Source organism: Callospermophilus lateralis, chromosome 2 (genome assembly GCF_048772815.1).
Source record: "Callospermophilus lateralis isolate mCalLat2 chromosome 2, mCalLat2.hap1, whole genome shotgun sequence".
NCBI lineage: Eukaryota > Metazoa > Chordata > Mammalia > Rodentia > Sciuridae > Callospermophilus > Callospermophilus lateralis.
The window spans coordinates 150717523-150734986 of NC_135306.1; the positions used below are offsets into that span (position 1 = coordinate 150717523).

At 34.6% G+C, this 17464-nt stretch overlaps 1 protein-coding gene across 2 annotated transcripts in view; it reads left to right on the forward strand.

The window, feature by feature from the left end:
• Fchsd2 (FCH and double SH3 domains 2) overlaps window positions 1–17464 on the forward strand; it is a 241908-nt gene that overhangs the window by 105592 nt on the left and 118852 nt on the right. For both annotated transcript variants that reach the window (XM_076846669.2, XM_076846670.2), the window contains exons 5-8: window positions 3259–3403; window positions 8796–8929; window positions 12704–12758; window positions 13763–13891. In XM_076846669.2, the coding sequence (XP_076702784.2) occupies window positions 3259–3403; window positions 8796–8929; window positions 12704–12758; window positions 13763–13891 (463 nt within the window). The remainder of the gene's footprint in view (window positions 1–3258; window positions 3404–8795; window positions 8930–12703; window positions 12759–13762; window positions 13892–17464) is intronic.

Consider the following 17464-nt stretch of genomic DNA (forward strand, 5'->3'; position numbering starts at 1 on the left):
TCTAAAATAACTCTTGGCATATAAAAGGCACTTGATAAATATTTGCTGACTGGCTGACTGAAAAGAAGTAAGTGGAGGGGAGGAAGGGATTGTACAATGACTCCCAGGTTTTTTAATTTAGGCATCTGGGTTCTGAAAAAAAAGACAATAGAAAGATCAGTACTGAGTGTGAGCATGGGAAGTGTGGTGTTCTTCATAGTTTTTTGGGGGATGTGGTGCTCTTCATAGTTTACATGGTTTTAGTCATTTTAAATTGTTGAATTTTTAAGTTTATATTTGTGTTGGCAGTTTAAAAATTCTTATCCAAGTTATTCATGCTTTTCATTAAGGAGGTAAATAGTACAAAACAGTTGTGTGGCATCTCCTTTCCCAAGCCTCTCTATTCTCATTCCTACTCCATGGAGTTATTGCTATAAAAAGCCTATGGTATTTTCTTTCCCTTAATTATTTTCTGTGTGATTTATTCATGAACATACACAGTTTTGCCCTTTTTGACAGAACTGGAATTATTGTGTGCATATGTTTCTGTAAACAGTATTTCAGAGAAACACCCTTTCATAGCAGTACGTTTTGGTGTCACGATATGGATGAGTCATAATTTCGTATCCATTTCCCTATTTGGTAGTTACTTAGTTTATGACTATTACAAATAATGCTGCAGTGAATAATTTCCTTTTGCACATATCTTCATACACTGTGAAAGTATATTCTTAGGGTAAATTCTTAGAGAGGACACTTTAGGTGAAGGGTTTATATGTTCAAAATCTTGATTGTAGAAATTGTCCTGAATTTTAATATATTTTACATTTCTTCTAATACTATTTAAAAATCATCCAATTTATTTACTTACCAACAGTACATGTGATCAGTCTTTTATATTGTTTGCCAATCTGTTGATACATATATTATTTAATGCCATGAAATCCCATTTTCCTGGAAACTAGACTTTAATGACACTAGTTTCTCTCCCCCTTGCTTTTTCCTTAAATGTTTGAGAAAATATTTTCAGACTTTTCTCTGTAAATGTTTCTAAAAGTTCCCTTAGCTCTCTAGTGACTCTTCTCAGTAATCTTATCTATATTCCTGGCTTTAACTATTGTCTATAAACTGACAATGATCATATACTTTTATTGACTTTCAGCTTAGAGAATAAAAAATCAAGTGCCTGCAACTTGACCTTCTTTCTAGATCTCATCTTCTCCTATCTGGAATGCTAAGTAGCTGTTGCTCTGTAGTAGTAGAGTGAGTTCTACTACCATCATCTGAGCCCGCCTTGGATTTGCCAATGCCTGAATAAGTCTTGCAGTATTCAGATATATAAAATAATACAATCTCATTTTGGCTTAAACCAGTTTGAAATAGGTTTTGTTATGTGCAATCCCAGGTTCATGATAGTTATGCCCATTGTATAACATTCAACAACTGCTTTGTAAACACAAATGCCATTATTATCATCTATATCATGATACAAGTTAATTCCTATCAAATCTCAAATATTTTTCCCCCCCAGGAATGTTGAATAATTCAGGTCTGAATCTATCCACCAGTGGAAAAGCAAAGAAGTAGCTAAATTTTTTTTCAAGATATTCAGATTTTGGGGGCTGGGTTTGTGGCTCAGCGGCAGAGCGCTCTCCTAGCACGTGCGAGGCCCTGGGTTGGATGCTCAGCACCACATAAAAATTGGGACCCATTGAAGAAGTTGTGGCAAAAGCTGATAAACTGGCTGAAGAGCATTCATCCTGAGAGATCCTCTTGCCAAATTTAAGCACTCATCCAGTGTATTTTCCCTCTCCTTGCCTTTAATCCTAAAAACCACAGTTTTCTGTGTAGGCCACACAAGAGCCTGATTGAAGATTATGGTTCTGTTTGAAGAATATTTAAGGTTTCCAATAAAATATACACCCCTCAGGGGGAAAAAAAAAAAAAAGATTCAGATTTTGAAAAAGTAGAACTTTTCAGTAATTCAGTTAGATTTGATAAATACAATGGCAACTTGAACCACAATATTTCTGCCTGGTTAGCAAGTTAAATTGTATTATTTCTCTGTTCTTCCCTTCTATTCCTTTTTCTGCATAATCAGATACATACACATACATGAATGTACATTTTCTTCCAACTTAAGATCATTGATGAGTGGTCACATAGTTTAATCACATAGTCTACAATGAACAAGATAATTTTGGGCAAAGATAAGCATAAACATTTTTATACAAATGTGTTAAAAGTACTCTACATGGGAGGAATAGATGATTCTAGATGGGGAAGAGGGGTGGGATCTTTACACTGTCTTCTATTGACCCATAGCTAGCATATTTTGTAGTATATGGTCCCACACATTGCTATAGTAGAAAATCCATTTGAACGCTAGGAGGGAAATCTCAGGAGATGAATATTAAAATTACTAAAATTTCACTACACATAGGTGTCACATTTTAAAATACAAAGTATCATCCATTGTTATGGTGAGTTATAAGATACATTATGGCTAATGGAGGAAAATAAGAGGATTGGCTAGGCATTTAACAAATTAGGAGAGAAGGTTTGAAAAGGAAATTGATAGAAAAAAGCAAAAGATGAATTAATTTTTTGACTTTACCAAGAGATTGCTGAGCACATTTATCAAGCAAGGTGGTGGGACTTGCTTGGAATGACTTCAAAGCACAGTGTGATGCTGAGCACATTACATCGGAGACTGATGTAGAGCAACAATATCAGAGATTCCTTTTGTTTGACAAAATGGACTTTCTCAAGCATATAAGCAGTTAGTTGTTCATGACATTCATGTTTTCTAGCCAAATGGGTTTATGTAAGACAGTATAGTTGAAAGAGAATGTAATTTAGAGGTAACCAATCTTCATCTTTATTTCTATACTGCCATGTTGTATGACCAAGAGTTACTCTCTAAATCTGAGTCTATAAAATAGAATACCATGATGAAGTAATAAAATCTGATATTCATAATGATGACCCTGTGACAGTGAAAGTCCTGAGAAGTCTAAATTATTCACTATTTTTATAGTGTTAGCTTTGTCTCAAATTGTAATCTTTTTATTCCTTTACTCCCCATTGCTGAATAATAGTGGGGTAGAGTATATGCCATACTTTTCTGTATGCTGAAATATTGCCTTGAAGCCAATATAAATAAACATTTATGGTTCTGAAGAAGATATTTATTCTGTCAGTGTTTGACAGTGAGCAAAAGATTAGATTTTCTTGCATTTTCCTGCCTAATACTTCTCTGTCCCTCTTTGAATTTAGGAGCATGTATCCTGTTTGGAAATCCTTTCTCGAGGGAACAATGCAGGTAGCCCAGTCTCGGATCAATATATGTGAAAATTATAAAAACTTCATTTCTGAGCCTGCCAGGACTGTGAGAAGCTTAAAAGAACAGCAACTAAAAAGGGTATGTTCCCACTTTTTTTGTGTCTTTTATGTATTTTAATACCTCACTGCTACATTTGCAGTCTGTAAAATTATGCTAAATTGCTTTTAAAAATTTGAATGTTTTAAAAATATGGTCACAGATGTTTTTGGGTGGCATTTTACTAGAATTTCTCAACCATGTTTTATTAACTGATAAAGCTGAGTGTAATTTGAATTCATGGAAATTGGGAAAGTTCAGTAAATACTCCTTAGAAATATAACTCAAGTAAATACACCTGTATAGTTTCACAGTATTGGTACAGTTGGATGTATATTAAAATAATTGTTATTAATTCCACTATATCTTGAGAACAGTTTGTATTAATTAGCCTCAGTTTCAACTTGTGCCATTTTGCATAATTAATCTTATTTTTAAAAGTCTAGTGTACTCTAAAGTTGAATTGTGTAGGATATACATAAGTAAAGTTTTTTTTCAAAAGGACCTATTTATTTGATTATCCAGATATTTAAAATTCATAGGAAAAATATCATTATCTTATGTGATTGTTATAGTATGCTGTTGAAAGTATATGTTTGAATTGTGTCCTTTTTGGAAAGAGACTAATAAAAATGGAGATTATCATGATACTTAATAAGAAATTAAAGTTTTTTTTAAGAAGGTCTTAAATCAATAACTTTTTTTTTAAGTTATAGGTGGACAAAATATCTTTATTTTTATTTTTATGTGGTGCTGAGGATCGAACCCAATGCCTCATACATGGTAGGCAAGTGCTGCACCTCTGAGCCACAACCCCAGTCCCAGTTATTGAAGTTTTTTAATAGAGATATTAATACTTCAGAATAGTAAAGCAATTATTTAAGGAAATAATATTTCAGAATCCATCCATTGTTCCAATTCTGATTGTCATTTGTAAAAATACTAATCTTCTTGTTTGCCAAAGATGATTTCAGTTGCATAAAATAAGTGTGTTAAATGCATATATGTGTATATATAAAATTTTAACCTCTTAAAAAAGAGCACTTTTTTCATAGTTCTTTTTTTTAATTGATTTTAAAAAATAAATAAATGACAGCAGAATGCATTACAATTCTTACTACACATATATACCACAATTTTTCATATCTCTGTTTGAATATAAAGTATTTGACACCCAATTCGTGTCTTCATACGTGTACTTTGGACAATGATGTCTATCACATTCCACCATCTTTCTAATCCCCTGCCCACTCCTTTTCCCTCCCACCCCTCTTCCCCATCTAGAATTCATCTATTCCTCCCATGTAGAGTACTTTTAACACATTTGTATAAAAATGTTTATGCTTATCTTTGCCCAAAATTATCTTGTTCATTGTAGACTATGTGATTAAACTATGTGACCACTCATCAATGATCTTAAGTTGGAAGAAAATGTACATTCATGTATGTGTATGTATCTGATTATGCAGAAAAAGGAATAGAAGGGAAGAACAGAGAAATAATACAATTTAACTTGCTAACCAGGCAGAAATATTGTGGTTCAAGTTGCCATTGTATTTATCAAATCTAACTGAATTACTGAAAAGTTCTACTTTTTCAAAATCTGAATCTTTTTTTTTTTTTTCCCCCTGAGGGGTGTATATTTTATTGGAAACCTTAAATATTCTTCAAACAGAACCATAATCTTCAATCAGGCTCTTGTGTGGCCTACACAGAAAACTGTGGTTTTTAGGATTAAAGGCAAGGAGAGGGAAAATACACTGGATGAGTGCTTAAATTTGGCAAGAGGATCTCTCAGGATGAATGCTCTTCAGCCAGTTTATCAGCTTTTGCCACAACTTCTTCAATGGGTCCCAATTTTTATGTGGTGCTGAGCATCCAACCCAGGGCCTCGCACGTGCTAGGAGAGCGCTCTGCCGCTGAGCCACAAACCCAGCCCCCAAAATCTGAATATCTTGAAAAAAAATTTAGCTACTTCTTTGCTTTTCCACTGGTGGATAGATTCAGACCTGAATTATTCAACATTCCTGGGGGGGAAAAATATTTGAGATTTGATAGGAATTAACTTGTATCATGATATAGATGATAATAATGGCATTTGTGTTTACAAAGCAGTTGTTGAATGTTATACAATGGGCATAACTATCATGAACCTGGGATTGCACATAACAAAACCTATTTCAAACTGGTTTAAGCCAAAATGAGATTGTATTATTTTATATATCTGAATACTGCAAGACTTATTCAGGCATTGGCAAATCCAAGGTGGGCTCAGATGATGATAGTAGAACTCACTCTTTCTTTCCATTAGCTCTGCATTCTCCAATGGTTTCATCTTTTAGTAACTCCTTCCACTTGTTGGTCCCCAGAATGCCACATTTAGAAATCTTCTGGATAGCAATCCCAGATTTTCAATTTTTCCAAAAGTTGTAGTAAAACTAGTAGAATGACTCTTCATATTGGCTACATCATTTTGCATTCCTACTAACAATGTATGACGAAGCTTCCAGTTTCTCCACAACCCTGCCGATACTTGTCTTGTTTTTTTTTTAGTTGTAGTTGGTCACAATACCTTTATTTTATTTACATTTTATTTTTTTAATGTGGTGCTGAGGATTGAACCCAGGACCTCACATGTGCTAGGGGAGCGCTCTACTGCTGAGCCACAAATTCAGCCCCCCACTTTTTTTTTAATCACCATCACAGTTGTGAGGTACTATTTCATTGATTATAATTTTGATAATGGTTAATGATGTTGAGTCTTCTTATATTTTTATCATAAATTTTTCCTCCACTGTTAGCTTCCTAATTTTATAATACTATAATTCTTTTAGTAATTACCTTAGAGATTTCAATATGCTAATTTATTAGATTACCTTGATTTAGTAATTTTACTGTTCCCCAAACTCAGTCCCAAATTAACTTTCATAATCTACCTTGAATTAATATTTTACTACCTCATGAACAATACAAAAATCCTCTAGCCCAGTGCAGTGGCACACACCTACAATCTCAGAGGCTTGGGAGGCTGAGGCAGGAGGATTGCAAGTTCAAAGCCAGTCTCAGCAACTTAGCGAGGTGCTAAACAACTCAGCGAGACACTGTCTTTAAAAAAAATACAAAAAGGGCTGGGGATGTGGCTTAGAGTTCAATCCTCGGTACCAAAAAAAAAAAAAATCTTTCAGCGTGTTGTTCTTTTTATCTTCCTATTATGACTTTTGTTTTGTTAGACCTTTTGACTCTGTCCATATTTCTTTTATACTTTTTCTACTTTGTATTTCTACCCTTTTTTCTATATATACTTCTATTGGTCTATTTGGCTATTTATTAATTCTCGGTTCTTCTATTCCTAATATTTTAAAAACTTATCTTTTGGAATCTTAATGTATTTTTTCAGTTACAGAGTTTTAATGTGACTTTTTGGAGGTTAGATTCAATTTTTCAGTTGTAATTCTCCCTGTTTTCCATGTGCTCCTAATCTGTTTCATAATTCCACTAAATGAATCACTATGTGTTTTTTTTTTTTTATTGTATGCTGATCTTCTTGGTTTTCATTATTTGGTCTATGGCTTTAGTGTGCCTCACCATGCTGAACATTGTGGATCAAACATGTGAAGGTTCTTGAAGATGTTATTTCCAAATATGGTGATATTTAGCAGGCAGATAGAATGCTAGACCTTTGTCCTGTTAAGGTCTGGTTTTGGGGGTCTTTTTAGGGATGATCTATTTTACTTCTTTGGTCTTAACTGAAAGTACGGGATGCTTACTCCAAGACCTTTCTACTCTGACAAAACTTGAACTCTAGCTTTTCTTCTCAGCATCATACAGCAACTCTGATCTTCTGATCTCTGACCAGTCATTAGCTACTTTTATCTGCTGGATTTCTTGGCGTTTCATTCTCCATATACCTATTAGAAATCAACAGATGACTCAAGGGAAAATCACATGTAGTGTTTTGAACTTGCTCCTCTCTGTAATATCCTTCTTTCTAGATCTTTGCCTTACAAATTCCTGATGTTTTCATCATCCCCTGAACTACAGACTATCTCCACAGAATAGAGTAAGAATACTATTTTCTGTTTATATCCTATTTCTGTGCCATGATTCAACAGATGTCCTAAAAGGAGGGAAAGTCAGGTTGAGTGGAGAGTTATGTAGGTGTGGTCCTCTTCTAGGTCTCAATTCTGTAAGACCGGGGTATGCTTTGTCCAATTTTCACACTTTCCAGACTATAGGAAGATAGGCTAATTCAAATTCTGTCACCATGAGAACCAGTTTCAACTTAATATTCTCCCTCTATAACATTAAAGTTAATGTTCTTTTTATAATGTTCTTTATTTTGGCAGTTTTCTTTTGTATACTTGGGAATAAACAGACACATTATAATTATGAAGGACTTAAGATTATAATGAAAATTACAATGAGAATAATACCATAATCTTTTCTGGATCATTTTTTAAAAATATTTATTTTTAGGTGTAGTTGGACACAATTGCTTTTATTTTATTTATTTTTATATGGTACTGAGGATCGAAACCAGGGCCTTGTATGTGCTAGGTGAGTACTCTACCACTGACTTACAACCCCAGCCCCTTCTGGATCATTTTTTATATGTGAATATTTGCTTTTAAGTCAGAACAAGATCCACAGTAACATAAGGCTTTTTGCCATTCTTCTGTTTACTTAGTAGTGCCTTTGTCCATATTTTTCTCATTTATACTAGAGTTTATCTACCCTCCTTGAAATAACTGTGATTTGGGGGTTTGGGTTTTAGCTCAGTGGTACAGCACATCATTAGCATCTACAAATCTCTGCTTGGCCCCCAGTGCCACAAAAATAAAAGAAAGAATTGTGGCTCATATTTGTCTAATAATTTAGAATTTGTAAACTGCCACCATATCCATTATAGTGTTATCAGATTTAAAGAGATTTAGATTTGAACCCAGAATTTCAAAAATAAATAAGTAAAAATAACAAAAAACTGTTGAAATTTAATATTTAAACAGTTTTACAGAAAAATACATATAATTCCTTTACCTTAGTAGACTACTTAAGCTCTTAATCATTTTATCTTCTTAGAACTTAGAAAAAGGAGACTATTGATTATGAAGAAATAACAGAATTGGTTTATTCTTTTTTTTCTTTATTGCCATGATATCTGCAACAGCAAGCCTTTTTATGGTTGCTCTTCTTATGCCTTACCTTAATGTCAGTCATGATTGTTAGGCAAACTGTGACACTGTTTGACACAGTACTTGAGATGGAAGTACCAGCTGTGCATGGAATTCTAATTTGCAATTTGAAAGTCATTAAAAGTGCTGATTTTTCTCCTGGGTTTCCATCCTGAAGGAATAATGCATGGTCCTTCGGACAAACTCATTTCTGTCAGCCTGAAAACTAAAAATTGTAATAATTGCACTTTTGTATTTTACAGTGTGTGGACCAGTTGACAAAGATCCAAACTGAATTACAAGAGACAGTGAAAGATTTGGCTAAAGGCAAAAAGAAGTACTTTGAGACTGAGCAGATGGCTCATGCAGTGCGAGAGAAAGCTGACATTGAGGCAAAGTATGTATTTTAATATTTCTGAGAAAATTATTATGCAGTTAAATGTTATTTTTGCTAATTAATACTTTGTTTTTTGTTTATATAGCATATAGATTTGTTCTTAGGTTGTGTTGGTTTCATTTGTTCTACATATGTTATGTACTTTAGGTCCCATTTTCATTTTATATTGACTGGTTTTTATCTGTTAAAGTGGCAAAGTAGGAATCTCTGACCTTTAAATTGAATATTTAGACAAGATAAATGAACATTGTACTTAGACTTGAAAACTTATGGAGTGTCTAGTAAAAGTCATGATGATATCTGAAAGTAGGGTTTAAGAGCCTCATTTTATCATGCTAGACTCTAAAATTCAGTTATAGTTGAAATCCCTATGATATCTCAAGGTGTCATTGAAGGGACAATGGCACATCAAGTGAACAAGAGCACTGACCTCCTTTTAAAACCCTATCCCAAGCACTGTTTTTTATTGTACATGTAATTCTCATATTTCTACTTTTTAAAGTATGCTTTAACAATTTTGTCAATATTACTTTCAATATATGTGAATTATAGTCCTTTATTTTGAGACTTTTTTTTTTTTAATTTTATTTTTATGTGGTGCTGAGGATTGAACCCAGTGCCTCATGCACACTAGGCAATTGGTCTACCTTAGAGCCACCACCCTAGCCTGAGCCTATTAAGGAAAGGAAGGAACTGGCAATTGGTAATAGGAGATACCAATCAAGCGATAGAGATTTTTGCAATGACACTTTGAGGAAGTGTGATAAATATTGGTGGGGGGGGGGTGGGAAACCTGTGTTATAGAACTGAACTTAGGAGGCTTGTGATCAGGAGAGCTAAGACTTATGTTCACAGTGCTGATTGTTGCAAAATCTAGGAGTCCAAACTCCTAGGCATGAAATCAGAAAGGTTTGGACAATTGTACAAATAGTCCAGCAAGGAGGGGGTTACCTCTAACATGTTGTTTTGTTGTCATTGTTGAGACAGGGTCTCTCTATATTGCCCAGGCTGGGATCGAACTGTTTATCCTCCTGACTCAGCTTCCTGAGTAGCTATTATTTATAGGTGTGTGCTAACACATCTAGCTTCCTAAAATGGCTTTTATCTGCAAGAAATTTAAGCAACTTCGTCAGCAACTTAGGAAAATTCAGGGGTTCCTGGGAAGTTTATTTAGTATGATGGGTTGATGAATGAATACTCACTGAATACTTGATATTACAGTGTAACATTTAATATTTTTCTAATTTAAGTTTATTGTTTTTATTTTATTTTTTGAGCATTCAAATATTTCCCATGCATTCATGGAGTCACTAAATCCATCTTTCCAATAAGATCTGGAGGTTAGCAGATCTCAGTTGGGATTATTGTACCATTCTGGCTTTTAGGAACTTGTCTTTTAAACTCTCTGGGATTCTAGAACAGAGAATTGACAGATTTGTAGAGCATCTACAAATGCCTAATTTAGCCATGGGTGGACTGTTCCTGAGAAGTGTGTATTTGACTAGGTCTATTTCACGGAACTGATCACGAGGAACTGCCTTCTCATGTGGCCAAATTCAAAGTGAGACATTTACTTCAGTGTATAACTTCTCTGGAAAATTAATTCAACTACAGAGTAAAAAAATGGCTCTATGTCTTAATTCAGTTAATATTTATTTAGTCATTATATTGGGCACTATGGGTCACAGATAAGTTAGGTGCGCTTTTGTGCCTTCAAGGAATTTAGAGCATATGATTTAAAAAAGTAACTTCATCATTTGTCTATTCATAGTAAACTCAAAGAAATTATCTACCTAAAGACACTCACCTAGTCACTAATTGCTTAGAGTAGTAATCTGAAAACACTGTTTTGAAAGCATAGAAAATGGAGAGATTACTATTGCCTGTTGATAAAGGAACCTTTATAGAAGAAGTGATGCTTGGGCAGATTCTTGGAAGAAGAATGAGTATGTTTTTTTCTAAGCAGAGATAGGAAAATCAGGAAGGGGACTAAGCACTGAAGTAAATATAGTTTTGATGGATGCTATGATAGGCCCATTAGGAGAGACTACAGGAGGAAGAGGGTTAGTCTGAAGGAGATGGTAAGTTCCATTTTGGATATGTAAATTCTGAAGAGTCTGGGAGACACTGACATGGATATATTTGGGAGGTGATCAAATATCTGTTCTTATGTGAGAATTTGGCACTGAGAATTGAATTCTGAAGGTTATAGGATGTCCATCAGTTATAGGGATGCAGTCATATATACAGTGAGATATGAATTTGAATTTGGAGACCCAAATTAAGGAACATTAACATTTGAAGGATAGATGGTAAAGACTAGTACACAGTATAGTTTTTTATTTGTATAGTGTGTGATTTTTAAAAATCCTTATTTTTTTTTAGATTGTCATCTTCAAGGACATTTTATGCTATTGTTAATGCCTACCTAAATACCATACAAGAAGTGTATACAGATTAGCAAATGAAGCAGACGCCATAAATTTAAATCTATAATTTTATGTTGGACTATCCATGTGCAAGTCAGCCTATTTGGATAATGACTATTTAAAAAGGAGAAATGACAGTGCTTCAAGCACAGTCTTTCTTACCCTGACAGGTACTTTCAAATCTTAATATAGGTAATCTTAGCTTTCCTACATCAAAATGAATAGAAATATGATTAATAAAAACAAAAAATTCTCATAAAATAGGAATACAACTAGGCAGGAAATAACAGAAATATCTTAGACCCAATTTTTTTTTTTTTTTAAAGCAGTGGGGAGGAGTTAGGAAACTGTATATTCATCCCTGAATGTTTTCTCTCTTGTTAGAAATGCAAGAGGCAACTTTTGCTGTCCTCTTCACAGTGTCTGTACACAGACTGGCTGCTTCACCTTCTAGTCCCAAATGGTCTGCAACTCTGCTTCATACTAAGAGGCATAGCTGCCAGTGCATGCATTGAACTCTCCCATGGCAATCACCATGACACTGCAGTTAAGACAAACATTTCAGCTTCAAAAAAATCATGGCTGTGGGACTGTTGCTTGTTCCTTAGCATCTGTCTGTTGATTTTGTCTATATACTTATCTCTAGCCTTTAAGTAAAAGCAGCATACTACTGCTGACTGACAGGTTATAGTTCCCCCCCAAAACTTAGGCATCAAGGGAGATAGGTAAGAACACCAGAGTGGGAGAAGATTAAATAGAACAAAAGTTTACAGGACAGAGAGTCTTAAGGGCCTTCTTAGTAAGTTCAGATTACCTTTAGGAGGGAGGGGGCACACAGGCAGGCAAGAACCCAAACACAAATCATTTTTAATGAGGGGAGTAACAAAAGCAAGGACTTTCTAGAGCCTATAGATTGCATTCTGGTGTTGTACAACCTGACACACATAGCTCTGAGAACCTTGGTCTCCCCAGGTTGGTTGCCCTGGGGTTTCTCTGACCTTTTGTAAAAGAACTGAAGTGTGTGGAATTATATGATACTAGGAATAACATATAGTTTGATGACTCTTTTTTATTAGAATATACTAATATATTTTTATTTTTTTCTTGGTCAAATTGTATTTTTAAGGGTATTTTAAATATGTTAATCCCGTATTTTTATTTTCCTATAATATTAAATATATATAATATATAAATAAAGACAAATAAGCATCACTTTTGACCTTTGTAAATTCACTTTAGAACAGTGTCTTGGAAAAGGGTTATTAATTTTTTTTTAGTAATTATAACATTTGGTAATCTTATTATGATATAATTTTATTAAACATTCTTTTCTATTTTTATATAGGTCTAAACTTAGTCTTTTTCAATCAAGAATCAGTTTACAGAAAGCAAGTGTAAAGGTGAGTTTTTGAAAGGTATATTTCACAATTGAGAAACCTTACCTTATATTTTAAAAGTTTGGGTCTTTTGAGAATGGAAGTGGGGTTTTTCTACTTTAGAGAAGCATTTCAAAGTCAATAACCCAGTGAGGAACTTTCCTTCCCAGTGATGGGATTTTTCACCCAGGTGTGGACACTGGACATAGCTTGCTTCCCAAGACTGCTTGAGGGGTAGGTTTGGATGTGTTACAACTCATGTAGTCTGTGTATTTAACTCTTAGTCCAAGAGACAAAGTGCAGGGGCTTTCAGAAGCGCTGTAGAATCATTTCACTCAGACTTAAGACCTTAAGACCAGGTCTTCTGGGCTGGTGCAAGTGAGTTTTTCTGAGGGGCCCTCAAACTGGAGTACCTGTCAAGTAAGCTTAGAGACCAGAGTTTGTTGCCAGACTCCCCACCAACAGGAAGTTTTTCTGACACATTTGGATTGTTGATTTTTAAAATACTAGTATCTAAAACCTCCAGATTTACCCATGTCTTCAAAAATAAGGAACCTTTATTTAGAACCTTTATTTTCCCATCTCAATAAACTCAAAAAAATATTTTTCAGTTCTGTAGCAAACTTTGGAATTATGTTAAGTATAAATAACAAAGGTTTAAAATGTTCTCCCCATGTTTTCAGGTACTATTTCATTTCTTAATAGTGAAGTATAATTTTTACATACATGTAAATGTTTTCTCCACATTGTTATTTTTTTTTTTTAAAGAGAGAGTGAGAGAGGGGAGAGATAGAGAGAGAATTTTAATATTTATTTTTTAGTTATTGGCGGATACATCTTTGTTTGTATGTGGTGCTGAGGATCGAACCCGGGCCGCACGCATGCCAGGCGAGCGCGCTGCCGCTTGAGCCACATCCCCAGCCCCGCCACATTGTTATTTTTACTCTTGGTGGGGAGCCATTAATTGCTGTTTTTCCATACAGTATCAGTTTGCACTGATTTTTTTTCCTTTTATTATTATGTTTTAGTTAAAAGCCCGGCGATCTGAGTGTAATTCCAAAGCTACCCACGCAAGGAATGATTATCTTCTTACACTAGCAGCAGCAAATGCACATCAGGATCGCTACTATCAAACAGATTTAGTTAACATTATGAAGGTAATACAGTTTTAATATCTGTGATAATTTTGTTTCATTAAAAACTACCCATGAGCTGGGTGTTGTGTACATAGGATTGAGTATAGAATACTAACAAGGCTACTTTCTATTTCATTAGAATGTGCTCAATATTGGTGACCGACCTTTGTTTTCAAGTAATTTGGAATTAATTTTTAATGTTTAAAGCCAATTCACAGTAAAGGATTGCATTATTCCTTAGACATAGAAGATATTTGCTAAATAGTGATTATTGATATATAAAAGATAAGATTGATATATAAAGTGTGACATAATTCTTAAGCTGGGAAACTGCTTCTGAGCTATTTCCTGAGATATTGAAGCTAGATAGAATCTTCAAGTACCTTCTGAATTATCAGAAAAAGGCTGGTATTTCAGCATAGTTTTATTTTTTGTTAGGTTGTACTGTTATTTGTTATTTTCTGCAAAATATTTTTTTTAAAACAGGTTTTACAAAAAAAGTATATAGTATGAAAATATTTTTATAAAAAGGTGTGTTTTATATTTTTATAGTGTATTGCTTAAGAAAGTCTGAATTACTTATTAACCAGAATTTTGGCTATTTTTTGTTTTTAAAAAAACTTGGATTTTTTCCAAGTGCCATGATTTTATCTTTAGTAGGTGAAATTATGCATTAATATTTGATGATTTTTGAGTTGAACAAACAAAAAATGCTGGTGGTTATATGAAGATGTCTTCTACTCTGGGTTTTACTCTGAAATACTGAAGATTGCATTACAATTTGTATGTCCTGGTCTTTCCTCATCTATACTACCTGTATTTATTCTGAACTTTCACAGAAGTAAAGGAAAGGGGGAAGGGGAGGAGAAGAAAACCATTTTAACCCACTGCCAGGCTGCCTCTACTTGCAGGCAGACAGACTCCACTTTGAATTGCATCTCCTTCTTTCCTGTTTTCTTAAGAACCCAAACATTGGATTATTCTATCTTTCTCTTATATTTTCAACACAGCACTCTCAAATGTGTAGTTCTTAATGACTCTTCAACACATGTATTGCTATAGTTAAATTGCTTGTTTTAGGAAATCAGCAATTAAAAATGGGGTTACAACTGGCGCAGGCAGTCTTTTTACTACAGAGGCTCTGGGAAAAGAGATCAGCTTTATCCAGAAATTACAAGTTCCTTGTTTGAAAGTAAAGATGGAACATTTCCTGAGACCTCTAGCAAAAGGCAGGAATGTTGGAGGATGTCAAACTGGACTAAGAAGTAACTTATTGCAAAATTTCTTCTTTCCGGGCCTGAGGTTGTAGTTCAGTGGTAGAGTGCTTGCCAAATACTTGTGAGGCACTGGGTTCGATAAAAATAAATAAACAAAATAAAGGTATAGTATCCATCTCAAACAAAAAAATATATTTTTTAAAAAAATTTCTTCTTTCCTTTTTGTTTATTGCCTGAAATCCCCTTTTCTGCCATTTGTCCTGTTGCAACTTCTGCTGGTTAGAACATAGGTTAGAATAATGAGACAGGAAATTATTTTATATCCAGATGAGAACTCTATGTGCCTTTCCCCAAAGAGTATTTGACATAGAGGTTAAATGTTTTAGCATCTTATTATAGTGCTTCAGACTTACCTGAGAATTGGCCTTTCATTCATTCTAGCATGACTGCTTTAGGAAAATGTATTGTTTCAAACAATACATTTACTGAAGATGATTTTTTGCACAGCATTTGATTCCTTATATCCTGTATATGTCTACCATTAGATCAAAGCTGATAATCTACAAATTAAGTATCCCTTATCTGAAATGCTTGGGACCAGAAGTGTTTCAGATTTTAGATTTTTGGATTAGAGATGCTCAGTCCGTATAACGATTTTTTTGTCCCTGTGAATATTTATTTTTAGAGCAGCAAGGGCTATATTCAAAGCACAAAATGGGGCCCTGTTACATTTTTCTTCTGTCAATTTCTACTTTCCATTTCTGTGGAAAAAAATGGACAAGATATCTCCAATTGCTTCTTTCTGAGAGAGGAAGAAGTTGGTGGGGAGTGACCTGAAATCTTTATTCTCTATCAGGTGGGGCATGGACAGTTAAGGGTATTCAGCATCAGGGTAGTCCAGAGGTCCGTGGTTGCCATTGGTGGGTAACTGGACAAGGTACACATAGGGTAGGATCATGCTAGGATAATAGTAAACAAGATAGCAAAGCATTACTTTTTTGTAAACAATTAGCACAAAAGCAGTTAGTATTTCTGCCAATCTCTGAAAACCATGAAGATAGTAACTCATTAAACCTTAAGGTGTATTGAGGTGTCTTACACCCAGACAAAGCAGGTTCCTGCTCAGGAGATGTGAGCCACCTGGGAAAATAAAATGTCTGAAATAATCAGTAAGAAATACAGAGCTAAAGGTTAGAGTTTAAAAAGTGGATTGTCTGATGGGTCTTCCAGTCTTGATAGGAGCTGGAACTGGACAACAGAAAAAGGGGGAATATATCAAGGACAGGGATAAGGTTTTAATGGGAGGAGTCTTATTTGGTGCTTCTTTCTTGGTGTGGTAGGTCTTGCAGTAAACAGGTTGATTGGTATTTGACAATCTGCACCTATCTTCCAGAAGCTGTCTGGCTCCAGCAAGTCACTCCCCTCTCCAGAGCTGAGTTAGAACTTGAGCAGTAGGTTAGGCAGGGGGCCATGTAATCAAGCATTCTCAAAACAGTGTATTCCTACTGGGAGTTCCTGATACCAGGCTTCCCTGCCTAATGGCTCCACCACTGCTCAGTTTACCCATGGCTCATAGATGGCTCTTGGCAAAGATGGGATCTAATGTTCCGTTGATTTGTAAGTGGAGGCCGTTTAAGGCTTTAGAAACATTAGCAAAGTTGTTAGAAACATAGACAGCATTTAGTTGCTAAACTCTGTCACATTTAATATGCTTAATGCCAGTTTTTATTTTTCATCCAGCAAGAAGCCATGACTTCTTAAATGATAAAACAGTACAAATTTCAAACCAAGATGAGTTACCCTTTTGAAACACAAGAAAAAGGTTCTGGCTTTCAGATATATACATTGTTAATTCTATTGTAGCATTTCCTTACTTATAATATTCTTAACTGTTATTCTCCAGGGCTCAGACCGCATTTTCTCTTAACACATTTGTTTGTGACATGACCAATTCTGTATCCTTAGCTTCCTTACTTGTTTCATTAACTTCTTCCTCTTCACTCTTTTCTTGTACCAGTTGGAGTCTGTGTGTTTTCTTCAATGTTTGAGAAAGCTTCACCTTGAACTGTGAATTTCTCAGCAGCTGCTAAATGTGCTTGCCGAGGTAAAACTTCAATCTTGGCTTTCCCAAAAACTATATAGGTATCTGGATCTGGACTCTTACAGACATCTGGTTTTGTGATAACAAAGAGGATATTCTTAGATATTTTTGGATATTCATTCTAATAACCCAGCCTATCAAAGACCCAGTTTGGACATAGATTTCTGTACCTTCTTTTCACTTTCTGTTTTACTTTACTGACTGATTCTTCATCGATAGCATTTAGTTTTTATAATGGCACAGGTGTCCCCTACCATGCATATTTTAAAATGAGCT